The 18,915-nt window shown below is 45.1% G+C and overlaps 1 protein-coding gene across 1 annotated transcript in view; it reads right to left on the bottom strand.

Annotated features, from left to right (window-relative positions):
• Positions 1-5,919: 5,919 nt before the first annotated feature.
• The window catches only part of PRKCH (protein kinase C eta), a 221,217-nt gene continuing 208,221 nt past the window's right edge, over positions 5,920-18,915 (bottom strand). The window contains exons 13-14 of the mRNA XM_081090391.1: positions 8,396-8,539; positions 5,920-7,207 (exon numbers count right to left, since the gene is read on the bottom strand). Of these exons, the coding sequence (XP_080946517.1) occupies positions 7,061-7,207; positions 8,396-8,539 (291 nt within the window). The 3' untranslated portion in view covers positions 5,920-7,060. The remainder of the gene's footprint in view (positions 7,208-8,395; positions 8,540-18,915) is intronic.

Here is an 18,915-nt window from a genome sequence, read left to right on the forward strand (position 1 = left end):
ATCTAGTGTGCGAAAGTTGTATAGAGATGGACAGGGAGATAATTCAAGCGATGGAGGGTTTGTGTGTAGTGAGAGTAATACAGGGTTGATGTCTGCTGGTGGAAGCTGATCAACAATATCCCTCGGCTCACCATTAATCATGAGAGCACAAGGCTAGAAGAATTTGAGGGGTTATCCAGGTTATCACTGACACTCGTAGATCAAATGACTATTAGACGATTCCTGGTTTCTATCTTGAAATATGTCCAAAGAAGATTCCTGTCTTAACCTCTGCAACCCACATGGACATTTGACTACACAAGCTTCACTTTATCTAGCCCGAAGTTTTCTAGCTTGGTCCAAGCCCTTAGAAGAATGAAACCCCTGTGAGGCAAGCACTGCCTTGGTGGCAGGAGAAAGGCAGCCCTGGGTGGTCTGGAAGGCTAGTATGTGAGGATGGGGTGCTGTGGCCGTTTCTAGTAGGAATATACAGGACTACAGGGTTTCTCACATTACTAGAAACTTCTTCACATATGTCTTCATCTAGGGAGAAAAATCCTTGGTTCTTTAACTAGCTTCAAATCCTTAGGTATGCCAGGACTGGCCAACTGCTTGAGTACATGTCCTTGCTTTTCTGAATGGGCCCACAGGCATGTTGAGTGTCTAGACCCAGTAGATATTGTGTTAGGATGTAGTTTCTGTGTTATTTGGTCAGAAGCGAGTTAAATGTACCATCAGGTTAAATCCATAGGAACAGCCTTCACTGGTTTTTCTCAGTGGATAGAGCGTCAACCTGCAGACTGAAGGGTCCCAGGTTCGATTCCGGTCAAGGGCATGTACCTTGGTTACGGGCACATCCCCAGTAGGGGGTGTGCAGGAGGCAGCTGATCGATGTTTCTCTCTCATTGATGTTTCTAACTCTCTATCCCTTTCCCTTCCTCTCTATAAAAAAATCAATAAAAAAATATATTAAAAAAATAAATCTGTAGAAACAAAAGTATTCCTGAAAGGCTTGAGAGAAGAGCCATTGTAGGAAGAACCATGGATATTTCTCGCCCTTGTTTTTTAGGGAGAGCAGCACAGTTTCAATACTGATCAATACTCAATATGGATCCTGCATTTCAGTCAGGTCAGGAGGGACTCAAAACTTATAATTTTTCGACAGAATCTCCTGAGCAATCTCTGCCCCCAACTAGCTAGAAAAGTAAGCCCGTCCAACTTGGAGCTGGCACAGCATCCCCATCAGGTGAGACGGGCAGCATGAAGTCTGTCCCACTCTACCCATTTTCTGCTGCTTTAACATGCAATGTTCCCTGGTTCTCTGGATGGCTGACAGTAATAATCGCTAACAGTGATTGAGCATTTTCTACTTCCCAGCCCTGGAGTTCCTGCTCCACATAGACTATCACAGCTAATGTCTGCTGTAATAATATGCGGTGGGCTGGTGCCATTCTCACTCCCATTTCACAGATGACATTGAGATCTGGGGGGAAAACTGACTTTCCTCAAGGACACACAGTGAGTGGCAGATCCGCACACAGGTCTGCATTCTACTCAGGCCTATGCTCTTCACTCTGTGGCGTCTTGCCTCCCAGAGCGATGGTGGGCAGTGTAGTCAGGGTTGCTCTGGTAGGCAGTCAATGCCAGGGCCAGAGCTGTCACAGGGTGATGCCGAAGGTTCAGGAATACATGAGAGAAATGCAATGGCGGCTGCCATTTTTGGCCTCTAAAAGAACCTATAATATAAATATGCAAATCAGGATTTTGTATCATCTTGGTGGTGGGGAAATGGGCTCATATGCCAGGTTGGGCCCTGAAAATCAAATGGTAGAGGAAGGGGGAGAGTACAGAACTGACATACTGGGAAATAAAGAGTGAGGAAGGGGGAGAGAGACAGGACAACTGACATGGGAGTAGGGGTGATGGGGGCAATGGGGACAGCTGGGACAGGATGAAGCTGAGGGTGGCACTCATAGCTTTGGTTCTGCTTCAACACAGGAGTGAGGGGAAACTACCAAGCCCCATTTATAGCTGCAGCCTGGCTCACTATTCAACTGCAACTCAGTTCAGGAGAACCTATGGCCACAGGGCTCCTTTCCTCTGTGAATGTCTCAGGCTGTATCTGAGTCTTAGCCTCAGATGACATGAAATGAGAAGTGATAGGACCTGGTGTGATTCTGAACCAGGGGCAGTCGCAGTGGACTGTCTAGTCATTTTAGAGTCAACACAGCCAGATGAAGTAATGAGGTTGACTCAATCTGGAGATAAAGAAGACACAACACTTTATGGCATTGGCCCGTGATACGGTCAAGGCCAAATCTGTGGCTGGAATATTTTCAAGGCAACCTGTACCCAATTAAGGTCAATAAATGGTAAATGGGGTGTTTTATTTTTGCTCTTTGCTACCAAGTTACATCAGCTCTGTAGCTGGAAGAACGCAGCTGCCCAGTTAGGACCCAGGCTACATGCCTTCTTCCTGTGATGCCCCAGGAGACAGCGGGGTGGGTGAGTTACTAAACCATGAAGAGGCTCACTCCCCTAAAGGGAAAGGAAAGGATTGGAAACCCCACCAAGACTCAGAGGTTACCCAGGGTTCAGAAGGGGTTGACAGGATATATGACCAGACAATTTCCTCTTCCTTGGGGAGGCCCAAGTCCCAGTTGCATCACTCTGGCCTGCCCCAGTTCCCTTGGGGGGGGGGGAGGGGGTACCAGTGCCAGGCCTTAGATATGCAAATTCTATAATCTCACTGCTGATAAATGGTCCTACAGACAGGATGACTAAGTACTGTCCTGCCCAGTTGGCAGTTTATTTAGTGCTCCCTGCCAGTTTTACACACTTTTTATTCTTAAAACCCCCCAAAGTGGGGAAAAGTAGAATTGGCCTTAATAGAAAAACCTCACTAAATTGGGCTATAAAAGTAGGAACTCTGGAGTTAAACTGCCTGGTCCAAATCCTGATGCCACTGCTTTAGTTGTATGACTTTGGACAGTTGCTTAATCTTGGTATACCTCAGTTTCCCTATCTGTACAATGATGATGAGAATACACACCTCTTGGGGTATTGAATGAGTAAATGAGTTTAAAGTGTTTGGAACAGATAATAAATGTCCACTAAATGCTAGCAGTTATTATAAAGTGAAAACATCTTTGCAGTCAAAAACTGATCATCTTGACCAGGGTTGGGGATCAGACCTGCAACCCAGGTACAAAAACAAACAAACAAACAAAAAGCCAAACTGATCATCTCAAAGCAAATGCTTTCTAGTTATTCTCCTTTCAGATACTTAGGCCTGCATGTCTAGTGCAGTGTGGAATGCCTTGAGAGGGTGGGGACAAATGGGTGTGGGGATGAGGACTAGCTGGGGAGGATGACAGGGGGCTAAGACCTGAGGATCTCTCAATATTCCTTATCCAAGAGGAAGGGAGCTTGGGGGAGAGGCTCAGTGTGACCTTGTGCTGCCATCTGAGCTCCAGGAACCCATCAGTTCCTGCAGCAAACTCAGCACTTGCTGATCGAATGGCTTGTGGCCAGTCTGCACAGGAAGTGCAGGCGGGCCACCAGCCTTGTGATCCTCAGAAAGGATGCAAGGTTTAGGAGAACTGATGAAAGATGTGACACTGGTTTCTGACCCTGGAGTAAGAGACTGAGTGTTAGTAAATATCCTGAACATCCTCTCTCCTTACATAGAAAAGAGAAATGAGGAAGAAGCAATGGAATCCTGTCATAGCAAACTGATTGGCTGTCAATAATCTGTCTGGTAGATCTGGAATTATCTTAAGAGAGTGGACTTAGCCCAAACTGACTCATGTAGCAGGCTGGAGAACAGGTTGTGAAGAGGGAAACTGCCGAGTGATCACAGACTCATCAAAGGGGACTGTGGGTCCCTCACAGGGCTGTGATAATGGATTCTGTAAACATGCACAGGAGGCACGCTTTCATCTTCATGGTTCCTTACCAGTGTGGGATAAACCATAGCAAGCTAATCACCCCACAGAGCAGTAGAAGACCCTGAACTGCAAAGTAACTATGTTATAGGCCAAAAAGTCCCAAGGTCAGAATGATCCCTCCTTTTCCAGAAGTCTGTTGGGATAGTACTTCAAAGATTTAGACTCTAGACTAGATTCATTCCTTACCAAGTCAGAAACCTTTGGGTAACCGATAACTCAACTCCTCTGAGCCTCTCTTTCCCTCTTATTTATAAAACTAGAGGTCCAGTGCACAAAATTTGTGCATGGGAGGGGGGTGTCCCTCAGCCCAGCCTGCACCCACTCCAATCTGAGACCCCTTGGGGGATGTCCGACTGCCGGTTTAGGCCCGATCCCAGTGGGGATCAGTAGTTGGACATCGCTCTCACAATCCAGGACCACTGGCTCCTAACTGCTCACCTGCCTGCCAGCCTGATCCCCCTAACTGCTCTCCCCTGCCAGCCTGATCACCCCTAACTGCCTCTGCCTTGGCCCCACCACCATGGCTTTGTCTGGAAGGATGTCTGGTCTAACTAGCATATTACCCTTTTATTACTATAGATAGAGGCCTGGTACACAGGTGGGGGCCAGCTGGTCTGCCCTAAAGGGGGTCCCAGGTCAGGATAGGGGTCCCCACTTGGGGGTGTGGCTGGTCTGGGCGAGGGGCTGAAGGCCATTTGCAGGCCATCCATGCCCCCATTGGGGTGGGTGTCTTTGCTGGGAGTGGGACCAGTCTGGGTGAGGGGCTGAGGGCCATTTTCAGGCCATTTACACCCTCATCCGGGTGGGAGTCTCTGCTAGGGGTGGGACCGGCCTGGGTGAGAGGCTGAGGGCCATTGCAGGCCATCCATGCCCCCATTGGGTGGGGGTCCCCACTGGGGAGCAGGCGGCCTGAGCGAGGGGCCTGGGGCAGTTTGCAGGCGGGCCAAGCCCCTGACTTTGTCCAGAAGGATGTCCGGAAGGTCTCCTGGTCTAATTAGCATATTACTCTTTTATTAGTATAGATGTGCCATGGAATTCACACTGAAAGTAGTGGTAGAGTGACCTGCCTCACCTTCCAGGGATATTAGGAAGATCTAGTGAAAAGTGTGTAGGTGAGAGTGCCTTGGAAGGGCTAAGTGCTAAACAAAAGTAAAAGGGAGGTTCCTAGCTACTCTACTCATTCAAAAGTCACCTACCACCTTGGAATGAGAAAAAGAACCCCCAAGGGCTCTAGCTAGGTAGTTCAGTTGGTTAGCATATCATCCGGATACACCAAGGTTGTGGGTTCCATCCCAGTCAGGGCACATATAAGAGTCAACCAATGAATGCATAAACAAATGGATCAACAAATCTATGCTTCTCTCTCTCTGAAATCCTCAAATCAATAAATAAAAATAAAGTAATGCACTGGGAATAGAGTCAATAATAATTTTTTTAAAAGAACCCCCAGCAGAGACTGGTACTACTGGCCACACACCCCTTGCTGCTCTGTAATTGCCCATCCCTTTTGTAGTTAGAGGGAGGCCATGTACTGGACAATCAAATGCGAGTGATTGATGTATGTCTTTTCTCAGAGAGGTGGTTAGGCAGCAAGCACCTCCTCCATCCACTCTCTTCTTTGTCATGGCAACCTTGGCAGCTACATTTTCCAAATGGCATAGTTATAAGATGGAAGAGGACTGCTGAACTTGCACTATATTTTATGTGAAGGAGAAATAAATATATCTAGCTACTGAGAGTTCAAGGGTTGGTCTGTTACAACGATGCTTAGCAGTCATTGCTGTGATTCAGAACAGACATCTTGGTAAGAGACAGGCCATGTTCATTTAAGGGATACACAGAAGGTTATGTCAACCTTTCCTCTCAGGAGTTTGCTTTAAGTTAAGAGTTCTATCCATTCTGCTCAAAGCTATTATTTATTGTATTCATTGGATATCTACTCTTCTAGAGGGGATGGAATAAATCCTCCTAGACAAAAAAATTTATTTTTGCTACAAAATGCGTTTATTTCCAGCCAGATAAAATTCCCCAACTGCATACATGGGTACATATTATAAGGTCCTTCTTTGATAAATGTCCTGTTTACAAGAGCCATTTCTCATTATTAAAATGCATACCAAACAAACATCTCCATCTCTTAAAATATAATTTAAATAAACCACTAATGTATAAGCCATAAGTCTGGTCACTGGCATGAGTGGCATGCAATTCTTCACGGAGGAGTCCAGAGCAACGGTGAGATTCCACAAGTCAGCAGGCAACAAGCACCTCTAGTTCATCTGCTGACTGTGTGGATAGTTGCTGTGGGGCAGTGAGCCTTGTGTGAAAACAGCCGAGTACAGACAAAGAAGTATGGCATTTGCAACGTGGAGAGGCATTTCACAAAATGCAAACACCCTTCAGGTAAATCAACGGACTGTGGAATGAAAGCCTGGTGAATGCACATCTGTTTACACTAGCCCACAGGGCACTCAATATTGTGGCACCATCTCACTGGGCACTCAATAAATATCAAGGTAAGGATAAGAGAATAAATTGGAATGTTGTCTTGGTGCCCAACATCTGTTTTCAAGATTGAGCTTTAGGTTATGAATTTTTTGCATACCATATTTTTGTTTTTTCAGAGTAAATCGTTCTATTTGGAAAGCCACCCGTTTCCTTATCTTTAGATTCTTCATTAGCATTTAGAAACTCCTTGCAGACTGCCAAACTTAGGCGCTCATTGGCTTAAAGATTTAAAGAGCACAGACAAGTCCATACAAAGTCTTGATTTTGTCCCTTGAAAATATTCTGTTTGGCTCAGAATATTCTCTAGGATCTAGTTTATTCTTCACAACTTCTCTCCTTTTGGTTCATCTTAATATCCCAAGCCTGAAATAGCCTTGGCAACTCACGGGCTGAACAGTGTATTTCGTCATGAACTCTCATTTCAGTGCTATTTCCAGTGCCATGGCTCCTTCGGGACCTGAAATAGTTGCTCTCTTGAAGTTCCGTCCTTCGGAGTTCACCACCTGCTCCCTGACATTGAGGTTCTTGCTTTAAGGCGGATGCTGGCGAGTTCCCCACAAAGGAAATCCCTGGAAAACTGGCATCCCCTTGTGATTCTCACATCACTCTCTCCTTCCATCAGGCTAAGGCTGCAATTCCGGAGACACAAAGGAAAAGTTTCTAAACTCATCCTGGTTAATCATCGGGAGATGTCCCTCATCAATTGGAGTTAAAACTGGCTCTTCTTTTATGAAGTCGGGGTCAAAATTACTGACATCTTCTCGGGATTTCTGTCAACAAGGAAACAAGGGTCAGATCACGCACTGGAGGGCTTTCTCGTCTTCCCTGAGCCTTAGCTCAGTGAGTTCAGAGAACTACTCTGCCACTCACACTGTAGAATTATTTACAGTTATAACAATTATGATTACACAGCGTTTTATAGTAAATGTACTGCACTGTATATAATTATGGCATTTGGTAACCACCAATTCACTCACCCCATGAAAATCTTGCTGAGTAAGGCCAGCCGTAGGCTGGGAGGCTAAGGGATTAACTTGGTCACCTGAACCAGCTGGCTCACTCACCCTTTCCTCTCCATTTCACTGAGGTGCCACTTCTCCACAGGCCTTACTGAGAGGCACACAAGCTTGTATTTGCCAATGGAGGCTGAGTTCACACTTGCCCCACTTCTTGTTTGTACCCAGGTCTGTGTGCTTGGAGGGATTTTCTCCAAAGACTTCTTGGAAACGCTGAGTTTAGGGAACAATGGCCTCTTCCTTTACCCACCTGTGAGATTCATTATGCCCAGCTGGCAGATCTTCCCTTATCCCAAGGGAGATGGCAGTTGGATGCCCATTAAAGGCATTGGCTTTACTTTTGGGTGCTTGGTGTCCAACCTAGTAAGCTCTTCTAGATTAAGCTAATTGTGTGCTTGGAAATGCTGGTATTTTTACATCTTTATAAACTATGCTGAAAAGGTCATTTCTGCAGCTATTAGACCTCTCACTGCTCTTACTTGAGTCAATGATACTTTTCTCTCCACCTCTGGAGCATCCCTCATCCCCCTAACTCTTGATCTACTGCTCGCCCAGCATCTTTGCCTTCCCTTGTGGATCTCTAGACACAGAGCTAAGAAAGAGCTTACTTCTCAGACCAAGGGCTGGGCCACCCTCAGGAAGGCTGCCCCACTCAGCTTGGGGAGGTACCTCTGTGCTCTAGGTATTTCTTCAGACAAAAGGGTCTTGGCCTGTTCTGGCCTTGGCTCTGTGCTATAGTAGCATGCAAGAGGCGAGAACTTTGTGAGAAGTAACCTGGGTACGTGGTACCAACTCCGGGGTGAGGCTGCCCTGCCAAGTGTCAGGCTGAACTTCTGGTGTGGTCATCCCCTGGGGAACCATCCAGTTGCTCAATAGACTTTGGCGGAACACTATGATATTAAAGAAAGAGGCAAGTCTGCTGTGATGAACTTAGACACTTACGATTCTGGGTCTGAAAGGTGGTTCCAGTTGGCGATGGTTCAGCTGGGCCCAGTCTATTTCCTTAAAGAAAGGATGTCTCAAGATGGCATGCTCGCCACCCTGAGTCAGGCTGCCCAAGCGCATAGTGGGGTTCTTGGTCATGAACTGCGAGAGAGGGGGAGAAAGAGAGTCGATCATTCAGTCATTTACCACAAGTACATCACAGATTGTGGGCACCCGCTCTGGCAGGGAAGCCCCGTGAGGCTTTTGGGCTGATTTTGCTCAACTCGCTGAATTTTCCATCAAGGGCAGCACAGCCATGGTGAATCATTCCTTAAAGGCGCAACTGCTTGTATATTTACGGCCTTCCTCACTTCCATTTCAGACGTGGCCACTAAAATAACGCTGAAGGGTCTAGTTTTCTGTAAATACCATGTATTTTTCTTTCCTCTTTGAAGAAAAGAAACTCTTTATAAAGTAGTGAGCCTTCCTCCAACTCTGCAGTTGTAGACAGCCCACATCTTATGAATGGGGCTACTTTTAGGAACAGCTGTGCCATTTTTCTGAGACCCGACTGGCTGGCCAGGATTCCCGCTCTCTGACAAGACCACAGAGAGAAGAGTGAGAGCCATTATTTTGAAGATCTCTGTGAAGAAGCCGCCAAGGGTGAAAAACTTACACGTTCTGTGTTCTGGCTCTAGGATAGACAAAGTTGGCTACTTTTCTTTAAGTAACAAAGATATCATAGTTTTAAGTGAAAAGGGTTTTGTTTTGTTTTGTTTTTCCCTTCAAGATGCTTCCTTCTCCCCTGTTCTTCCATTTCAAAATGTTGAATGACAGAGACTCGTGCTACATGGGCCAAAAACTAAAACAAGCATCATCACACATTCAACGTGTGTATATAGGCCTCATGTCTTTATGTCATTTGGGAAACTTTCTTGGGGCTGTGCTCCTATCAAGATGTTTGGGCTAAATCTACTTTCACAAAATAGCCAATGAAAGATGTTCTGATCACATCCTGACCAGGGACTATACAGGATAATTCGATTTTCACAGCCAGAATGTGATTTTGGATTTCAAAGACCCAGAATCTAACTTAATTTCCCTTTTTTAAAAGAAAATTGCCTCGGATAATATGTTTTGTTTTTGGTTTTAAATTTAAATCGCATTATCTTTGAACAAATTTATGACACCCGATGACAGGCCCTGAGCACCCCTTTCCAGGTTTGATTTACGGGTATGGGACAAAAGTGATGCTGTGTTCAGAGAAACTGCTTTGGAGTGGAAATTTCCAGAGTCAATACAAAGGCGATCTTGTGGGAGGCGCAGATGTGAAAAGATGGTGTTAGAGGTTAGAGGCAGCCATGCCGCCACGCCAGGTGTCCAGCTGCAAAGCCTCCAGTGTTGTTTCAGCTGAAAAGGATCGTATGGAGAAAGGAGGTGGCAGCAGAAGTCCCTAAGCAAATCCGACAGGATGGGCCTCAGAAAATCCGGAAACAGCTTTAAAGACACGGATGGGGTCGACAAGGGATGCAGCCACAGGATTGGAAGAGGAGCCGGAAAGGGAAAGGAGCCTTCTGAGCTCCATGGGCCCAACCAGAGCAGTGGGCTCTCCAGGCAGGTGCAGTGGTCAGCATGGAGGCAGGTGATACATAGCTCACAGGTAACTGAGTTCTGTGAGAGTGAGGGGTTCTGCTGCGTGGGCTCTCCCTGGATGTTGGGAGTATCATTATCAGCCGCTCAGCAAGGAAAGGGAAATGCATACATAAAAGAAACAGGTAGATTCTCTCCTTAGGAAGTCAATGGGATACCATCTCTGATAGAACAGTAGTGTCTATTCTAAAAACTAATTACCTAAAATCTGTGTTTCTAAAAACTCAGGATCCAAGGATGGGAGAACAGATCCAGATGGCTCTCTCTTTCCACTCTCTCTGAAAAGCAATGGAAAAAAAAATCCTCTGGCGAGGATTAACTAACTAAATAAATAAAATATTAATGGAAGTAGTAGCAGTAGTAATGGTATTTTTGTTTAGAACAAAACCAAACCATCGAACATTTCTCAAAACCTACAGTATACAGATTTGGGAGGTTAATGAGCTCAGCTTTGCATTTCAGGTATAGAGACATCCACATGGAGATGACTGGTTGTGTAAGTCTGGGTGCAGCCGGGGGTTGGAGAACTAACCCTGAGACATCAACATCTGGTGAGAGAGCAAGAGCTAAAACGGCGAGGGCCACAGGATTAAGGAGAGGGAGAGAGAGTGCTAACTGAGACTGGCCCAGGCCTCAGACATTTTGTTTGGCCCATATCGTGTGTTTTAAAATACTTTTAATTACTTGCCACACATTTAAAGACTAGGAAATGTCTCATCACATAAAAGTCAAGTTTTCCAATTTCTCTTGGAAAATGGGATATTCTGGAACATTAGACCTTTTTCTGAATAAAAGTGGCCTGGGGTTGAACAGTGGCTGCCTCTTTAGAGGGGCAGATGGGCCCTGGTCAGCCACATCCCACCACTCCTGGCTGGCTCTGCTCCCTGACTTGCATGGCTCCTGTGCCCTGGCCCAGAGTGAGAAGAAAGCCAGGGTGGCAGCGGGAGGGGCTCATGAAGAAGCAAGAGGAGCACAAACAGCAAGAAACAGAAACCTGGACAGGAACCATTTCAAGGAGGAGGTTACAACCCCTCTGACTACCCCCCCTCTACAGATTCAGAGATGGGGAGTTAAGGGAACAGATGACATTAGTCCCCGGCCTGAAGTCTTTCACAGGACACAGTGGTAGAGGTGTATAGGGTTGGGGACCAAGGAGCTCGCTGCCCCGGAGCCAGGCACAGGACTCTCCTAAGCACCGTGTTCCTGCTGCTGAGAAGTTAATGGCATAATCCTTTCACAGAAAGCTTCCTTTATTTGCTTATGTCCCTAAGGGGATCCAAATGCCAAACAAGTTAACAATGTTTGAGCAATCATTTGTCTGTATCTAAGGTCTACTGAAAATTTGCCTCACCTCAACTGACCTCCTTCCTGACCGTGGGCCCAACCAGAAAGTCAGCCAAGGCGGAAAATAAAGTGTCTTCATGAAAGATTCTGGACACATTTACTGAAGGAGGCAGAATGTTTTCTAGGGTCAATAAAAGCACTTTACAAGCTGCAAAGAGTGAGGAGGCCCGGGTGGAAAATCTGACTCCACCCCAAATGTAAGTGTCAAGCTGACTGGGAAGCAGGGGCCCGAGAGCAATCAAGAATGCATGGGCTCATTTCGAATTCCCCTGCCTCCTGTGGCCCTCGGTAAAGTGGAATCTAACTGTAGGCTGCGGAAGGAATCAGAGGCACACCTGACCTCAGAACGAGGCACTCAGCAGTTCTGTCAGGGCCGCAGGGAAAGTCTGACCACAGGGGAGAGCAGTCAGCCACGCGTCTTCACGAAAGAAGTTCTACAGTGAAATGTAAGAGATTGAGGGCAGGTTTGTACAAGAATGCCCTGGGAAGCCGACCGTAAACTAGGGAAACATGTAAAACATATAAGAGCTCCTCTGACGGTGAGGCTCTGCAGGTCCATGATCTGTGTCGGTCTACCAGTTCTATCGCCAATGAGCTTTGTGACCTTGCACACATTTCTTAACTTCTCTGGGCCTCAGCTTCTCCAACTATAAAGTGGGGATTTCCCTGTATCTCTGAAGGTTGCTATGACAAGTAAATGGGCTAATCCATGTAAAATGCATGTCACCTAGAAGCCCTTGATAAACGGTCCTATCAGTGAGCATCTTGTTAAACCAGTTGTAGGTCCATCCTGTTCTACCTAAAGGCAGGAGCATGGCCCGAGAGACAGAGTCTGAGGTCAGCCTTGACCCTGAAGCTCATCTGGCTCCCTCTGTTCCTCCACTGTGCAGCCAGTGGAGACAGAACAAGGTCTGCTCTCACAGTCCCAGGCTCCAACAGTGGTAGTAATAGTCTCTGGGAAACAATTTTTGTGAAAGTACAGATTTCTAAAGACGATCTTAAAACAAGAAGACAAATAATACTCGGGTTTTAACGTGCCGTTGTATCTGCAGCAACAAAAGGAGGGGGATAATGAATGCAGGATGAGGGTGCAATGGAGCCATTTCCTTGTAAGTCTGGTGTCGGGCACAGCACTCCATGTCTCATGGGCTCGGTACACAGGAGGAGGCTGTGGCTTAGAGCTGTTGGATGTTCTACAGGATAGAGTTCAAACTAATGCTGTGTAATAATGTGTCTTGAGATAACAGGATCCAAATGTACTTTTGAAACTCTTTATAATGTAGACAATGGCTAAAAGTATTTTTTTTTCCTCTTTCAAAATCTGTCTGACTTCAGAGGAGGAGGACTAGTTATATAAATAGAGCCATCAGTCTAATAAGATTTTCTTCCAGGAGGGAGAACACACTGTATTTTCTTTCTACTAGCTGGATTTGGCTGTTGGGCAAACAAAATGACCTTCTCCTTTCATTCGATTTCAGACAAAAGAGCAGGGAGAGTTAGCTGTTAGTGCTGGCAAGCCAGAGGGAAGGGAACTGTGCCACGGGACATGCCCATCAATATTCCAGGGAGACACCCTGAAATGGAAGAAGGCATTGTACGGCTCTACAGAGAGTCCTGGGGAAGGAGACCAGAGAAAGAGCTCAGGACACAGAAGTATGTATGGTGCACGGTATGGTGTCCAGCCTCAGCCAGCATGGACGCACAACACGGGGTTGACAAAACGCATGCTTGTGTGTGCATGTTGCAGCTACACATGTCTGTCTTTTGCCACTGGCACAGACAGTCTGACCTAGTTAGGAAGACCCGTCATCAAACCTCCTTTCACACCCCTCCATGCCAGCTGTGGTGGTGAGGCACAGGCATGAGAATGACCTGAGCCAGTAGCACCATCCAGCTCAGAGCAGTGGTAAGAGGGAGAAGGACAGACATGTGAGTTAGTTAATGGACAGCATGGGAGGAAAGAGACACCAGGGCTCTGACTTGGTGTCGATAAGTCACTTTTCTATAGGAGAAGGCAGGGACCAATATTTCAACCTAAGATGAAGCCGATGAGAAACCATGGGGGATGGGATGGTGCTTGGGATGGGGGAGGATACATAATGGATTTTCAAAATAGCTCTGAGGAAACAAACTGTCATCTTCTCAAGGACAGGTTATTATATACAATCGTTGCTATGGAATATTGGACAGGTTATTATACACAATGGTTGCTATGGAATATTAGAGGAGCCAAGAGAAGGAGTGTTGCTCTAGCTTGTTCAGAGTGGATCAGTGTGGAATATACTAGGCAGGGCTGAAACTAGTAATCTGCACATCTAGGGCAGTCCATCACCCTGCCATTCTCACTGCACACAGAGGTCCCTAGTTTGGACAGGGGGCAGCTGTTGGAGTGGGAAAGAGAATGGTATAGTTTTTATTTACCTTTATTTTTCAATTACAGTTGACATACATTATATTAGTTTCAGGTGTACAACATTGTAATTGGACACTTATATACCTTATAAAGTGATCACCCCTATAAGTATTCATCTAACACTATGCATCGTTATTACAAGAGAGGGGTGGGCAAAAGTAGGTTTATGGTTCTGAGTATGCAAAAACATAGTTTATTTTTGTATTATTAATTATTGTATTATTTTCCATACAAATGACTGTAAGCCTACTTTTGCTCACCCATAATATTGACCACATTCCCTATGCTGTACTTTACATTCCCATGACTTTTGTAACAGACAATTTGTACTTCTTAATCCCTTCACCTTTTTTATCCATACCCACCTCCATCTGGCAACCATCAATTTGTTCTTTATATGTGAGTTTGTTACAAGATTTCATTCTTTTTATGGCCAAGTAATTTTCTATTGTGTATATGTACTACATCTTTATCCATTTGTCTTTTGACTGGAACACTTAATCTATTTACATTTGAAGTTATTATTGATCAGTAAATAGTTATTGGTATTTTATTGTTTTCTGGTCGTTTTTGTAGTTCTCTGTTCCTTATTCTCTTCTATTTTCTCTTGTATGTTGATGACTTTCTGTAGTGTTGTTCTTAGATTCCTTTATTTTTATTTCTTGTATAAAATCTTACAGATTTTTGGTTTGTGGTTACCACATGCTTCATATATGCCAAGCTTATTTATACCAATCTACTTTAAGTTGCTTATGTTCAAACATATTCTAAAATTGCTACAAAAAAAAAATCACTACCATTTTTACTCACCCCTTCCCCATTTGTTTTCATCATCATTTCTTACTTCTTTTGTGTATATATTTGTATGCATCTCTTAATTTACTCTTGTAAATTACACATGATCTTCCCACTTTTGCCTTTTAGCCTTTGTAGTAGCTTTATAGTTGGTTATCCACTGCTTTTGAGTGTTTGCTTTTGTCAGTGAGCATTTTTTTTCTTTCCTATGTTTTCTTGTTCATATTTTTTATTTTTTCTACTTAAAGAAATCCCTTTAACACTTCTTGTAATACTGGTTTAGTGGTGATGCACTTTTTTTTTTTTTAGCTTTTTCTTGTTTGGGAAGCCCTTTATCTGTCGTTCAATTCTAAATGATAGCCTTGCTAGGTAGAATCATCTTGGCTGTAGGTTTATGCTTTTCATCTCTTTGAATATTTCATACCACTCCCTTCTGGCCTTGTTGAAAAATAAGCTGATAGTCTTGTGGGAGCTCCCTTGTAGGTAACTGCTTTATTTTTCTTGCTACTTTTAAGTTTGTCTGTCTTTAACTTTTGACATTTTAATTATGGTGTAGCTTGGTGTGGGCCTCTTTGGGTTCATCTTGTTTGGGACTCTCTGCATTTTCTGGACTTATATGTTTATTTCTTTAACAAGGTTAAGAAAGTTTTTAGTTATTTCTTAAATAGGTTTTCAATCTCTTGCTCTCTGTCTTCTCCTTCTGGTCTCCCTGTGATGCAGTGTTGGTACGCTTGATGTTGTCCCAGAAGTCCCTTAAACTATCCTCCCTTTTTAAAATTCTTATTTTTGTTTGATGTTCCAATTGGGTGTTTTTCCACTGCCTTGTTTTCCAGACTGCTGACTGGATACTCTGGTTCATTTAATCTGATGTTGATTTTCTCTAATGTATTCTTATTTCAGTAATTGTATTCTTCATTTCTGACTGGTTCTTTTTTATAGTTTCTATCTTTTTTGCTGAGGTTATTTCTGAGTGTATCTATTCTTCCCTTAAACTCATTGAGCATCCTACCTGTGTTTTGAACTCTGTGTCTGGTAGTTGGCTTGTCTCCATTTTGGTTCTTTTTTTGTGTGTGTTGTTGTTTTTTCTGGAATTTTGACCTGTTCTTCATTTGGGATATGCTTGTCTCATTTTTGCTGACTCCCTGTGTTTGTTTCTGTGTATTAGATCTGTTACATCTCCTTGTATTGGCAGAATGGCCTTATGTAGTTCATATCTTGTAAGGTTCAGTGGTGCAGTCTCCCAGCTCACCTGAGCTAGGTGTCCCTGGTGTGGGTTTTGTGTGCCATCTGTTGTAGTTGAGCCTTCTTGATTGCTGTCTGCATGTTAGAGGGAAGGACTGACCCTCAGGCTGACTGGTTGTTTGTAAGGGCTGGCCATGACTACAACAATAGGCTGTTGTGCAGGGGCTGAGCCCACAGAGTGGGAGTCACTTTAGCAGGGCTCTGGTGCCCTCTGAATCTGCCCCTCAGGTGTGTCATTTGTGGGGCTGATTGCATGGTTCTTTGGTGTTGTTTGAAGCTGGCTACCAGGTATGTTGGTTCTGGAGCCTCTTAGGAGAGGCTCCAGTGTAGGCCAAGATCAGCCACTGTTTGTGCCTGGCTTGGGGCCACCTAGTAGAAGATACAAAGTGATATGTGGTTTGTTGCTGCTTGTTCTGGGCTTAAAGGTGCTTGGGAGAGGCTATGCTGTGAAGTGAGGCTGGCTACCACTAATGCCGGGCTTGGGACCCTTTGGTGGGTACCACATTGTGAACTGAGTCCATCTGCCATTTGTGCCAGACTTGTGGACACTGAGTTGAAGTTAACTTTCCAAGCCAACATTGGCCACAGTTCATGGTAGGTTTGGGGCCACCTAATAGGAGTTACAATGCAAGTTGAGACCAGTAACCACTTGTGTTAGGCCTGAGGCTGCTTAGCAAGAGATAGAAGGCATGCTGAGGCCAGCTACTGCTTGTTTGGGGTTTGCGAACCTTTGAGAGATTTTAGGAAAGTCTGCAGCATGAGCCTGAGGCGGGCTGCTTGTGTAGAAAAGCCAGTGGAAACAGCTTGGGCAGGTTGAGTTGGATGGGGTCTCAGGGAATCAGCGCGGTGAATTTGTCAGCCAGGTTAAGAGATCAGAAATTTGGTGCCCAACTGCACCTGCTGTATGGGTGGGAGGAGGACTCAACAAAGGAACAATGGTGCCTGCCAGGGCTTCTGTCCTGGAGAGAGCTGCCCTGATTCTCTAGCCCTCACCCTGACTCAGTTCTTCCCCATGTGTCCCTGGCACTTTTTGATCTGCTGCCCCAGGGCTGGAGCTCAGAGCAAGTGAGTTTGTGAGTGAGTAAGTCCATATATTAGGCCCCTCAAGAGGAATGCCTGGGACTCCAGCAGCCCTCCATCTCACTCAGACACAATTCCCACTGGTTTTTACAGACAGATATTATGCAGCCTCCTCTTTCTAGCACTGGTGCCCCAGGTTGGGGAGAATGGTGTGGCGTTGGGACCCCTCACTCCTCAGGGGGGACCTCCACAGCCTAAATATCTCTCCCAATTCTTTTTTGTTGTTGTTAATCCTCACCTGAGGCTATTACTTCCATTGCTTTTCAGAGAAAAAGGGAGGGAGGGGGAAACATTGATGTGAGAGAGACATACTGAGTGGTTGCCTCCTGCATTTGGCCCGACCAAGGGCGAGGAGAGAACCCACAACCCTGGTACATGTCCTTGACCAGTAATCAAACTCACAACCCTTTGGTGCACGGGCTGACACGATAACCATTGAGAAACACTGGTCATGGCTCACTCCCAAATTTTTTTTTAAAAAATATAATTTTATTGATTTCAGAGAGGAGAGGAAAGGGAGAGAGAAACATCAATGATGAGAAAGAGTCACTGATTGGCTGCCTCTTGCTCACTCCCCACTGGGGATTGAGCCTGCATCCCAGGCATGTGTCCTGACCAGGAATCGAACCTCATCCTCCTGGTTCATATTCATAGGCTGATGGTCAACCACTGAGCCACACTGGCCAGGTCTCCCTCCCAATTCTTAATTGCCACACTGTGGGTATGGATCCTATCGTTCTGCCTCTCTGCCCCTCCTACAAGTCTTGTTGTGGCTTCTTTATATTCTTAGTTATAGGACTTCTGTTTGTCTGGTCTCCAGGTGGTTTTCAGTGATGTGTGTTCTATAATTTACGTGTAAATTTGATGTGGTCATCAGAGGAGGTAAGCACAGCATGTATCTACTCTGTCATCTTGACCAGAAGTCCAATTTCAAACCATCCCTCTTATTAAAGGATCTATAGTAACTTTCTGTAAACAGTGTTTAAAAAATCAGCTCTAATGGTCTACAGTGGGATCCTCTGCATTACTCCAGTCCAGTTTTCCCCTGCTTCTTCCTCCTCCCCCTGGCCGATCACCTTGGTTGCTCCCTTGAGCATTCCAATCTCCACCAGGAGTGGAGTAGGAAACAGAGAGCATCTAACTCCTGCTCTGATCAACTGCGTGGTGACAAATATAGGACAGTTGTGGCAAAAAGGATCTCAAAGTTGTGGTTCCCTCTTTGTTCACAGAGGCAAACAGGCCTGCTGTAGACAATGCAGATGATGAAATCTGATAGGTGTGATGCCAGATAAACCCACACATGTACACACACACTTTAATTTCTATAAAGCTTAGGAACAAAAGCACTCTATAATCTCCTCTGATGCTAAGTTTACAGTGCCTCCCGACTGACAAAGGTGACTCAGGAGAATGCCCCAAACTCCTTTCACCACTTGCTGAACCTGGCCACCTGTGTGTGCTCCAAGGAAGGGGCATTGACCTCACCTGAGTCAGCACTCAGCCTCATGATCTCTTCCAGGAGATGATTTAGCACAAAGAAACACTCATCCCAGTGGCCCTTGCCTTCCTAAGCTCTGTGGACTTGTGAGGACTTCCCTAAGTCTTTCTGAAGCTAGCTCTAGGCAAAATTTAGTGCCAACCACAGAAGCTTTAAAAGAAAACTATACATTTTCTTCTGTCATGATTATTAGTTCTTTGGGATGATTTGGTAGTGCCAGTTTAGGAAATTCAGTGACATGGTAGCCAATTGAAAATGTATTTATTCCAAAACCAGGTTAGAAACACCATAAAAATATCATCTTTAAGGTCAAATCTGGAAAGCTTATATCTGTTCTTTGCACAAGTGTGCATACTTTTTCTCTGTTAACTTCTGTGGATGTTGTGAGCTTTTATAATCTACTAGAGGCCCTTGCTGCTCTGGCTGGAGCCGCCTTCAGTCTTTGCTCTGCTGCTTTGCGCCTACGTATGCAAATTAACCGCCATCTTTGTTGGTGGTTAATTTGCATATCTTGCT

Source organism: Myotis nattereri (assembly GCF_964212035.1).
Source record: "Myotis nattereri genome assembly, chromosome: 1".
NCBI lineage: Eukaryota > Metazoa > Chordata > Mammalia > Chiroptera > Vespertilionidae > Myotis > Myotis nattereri.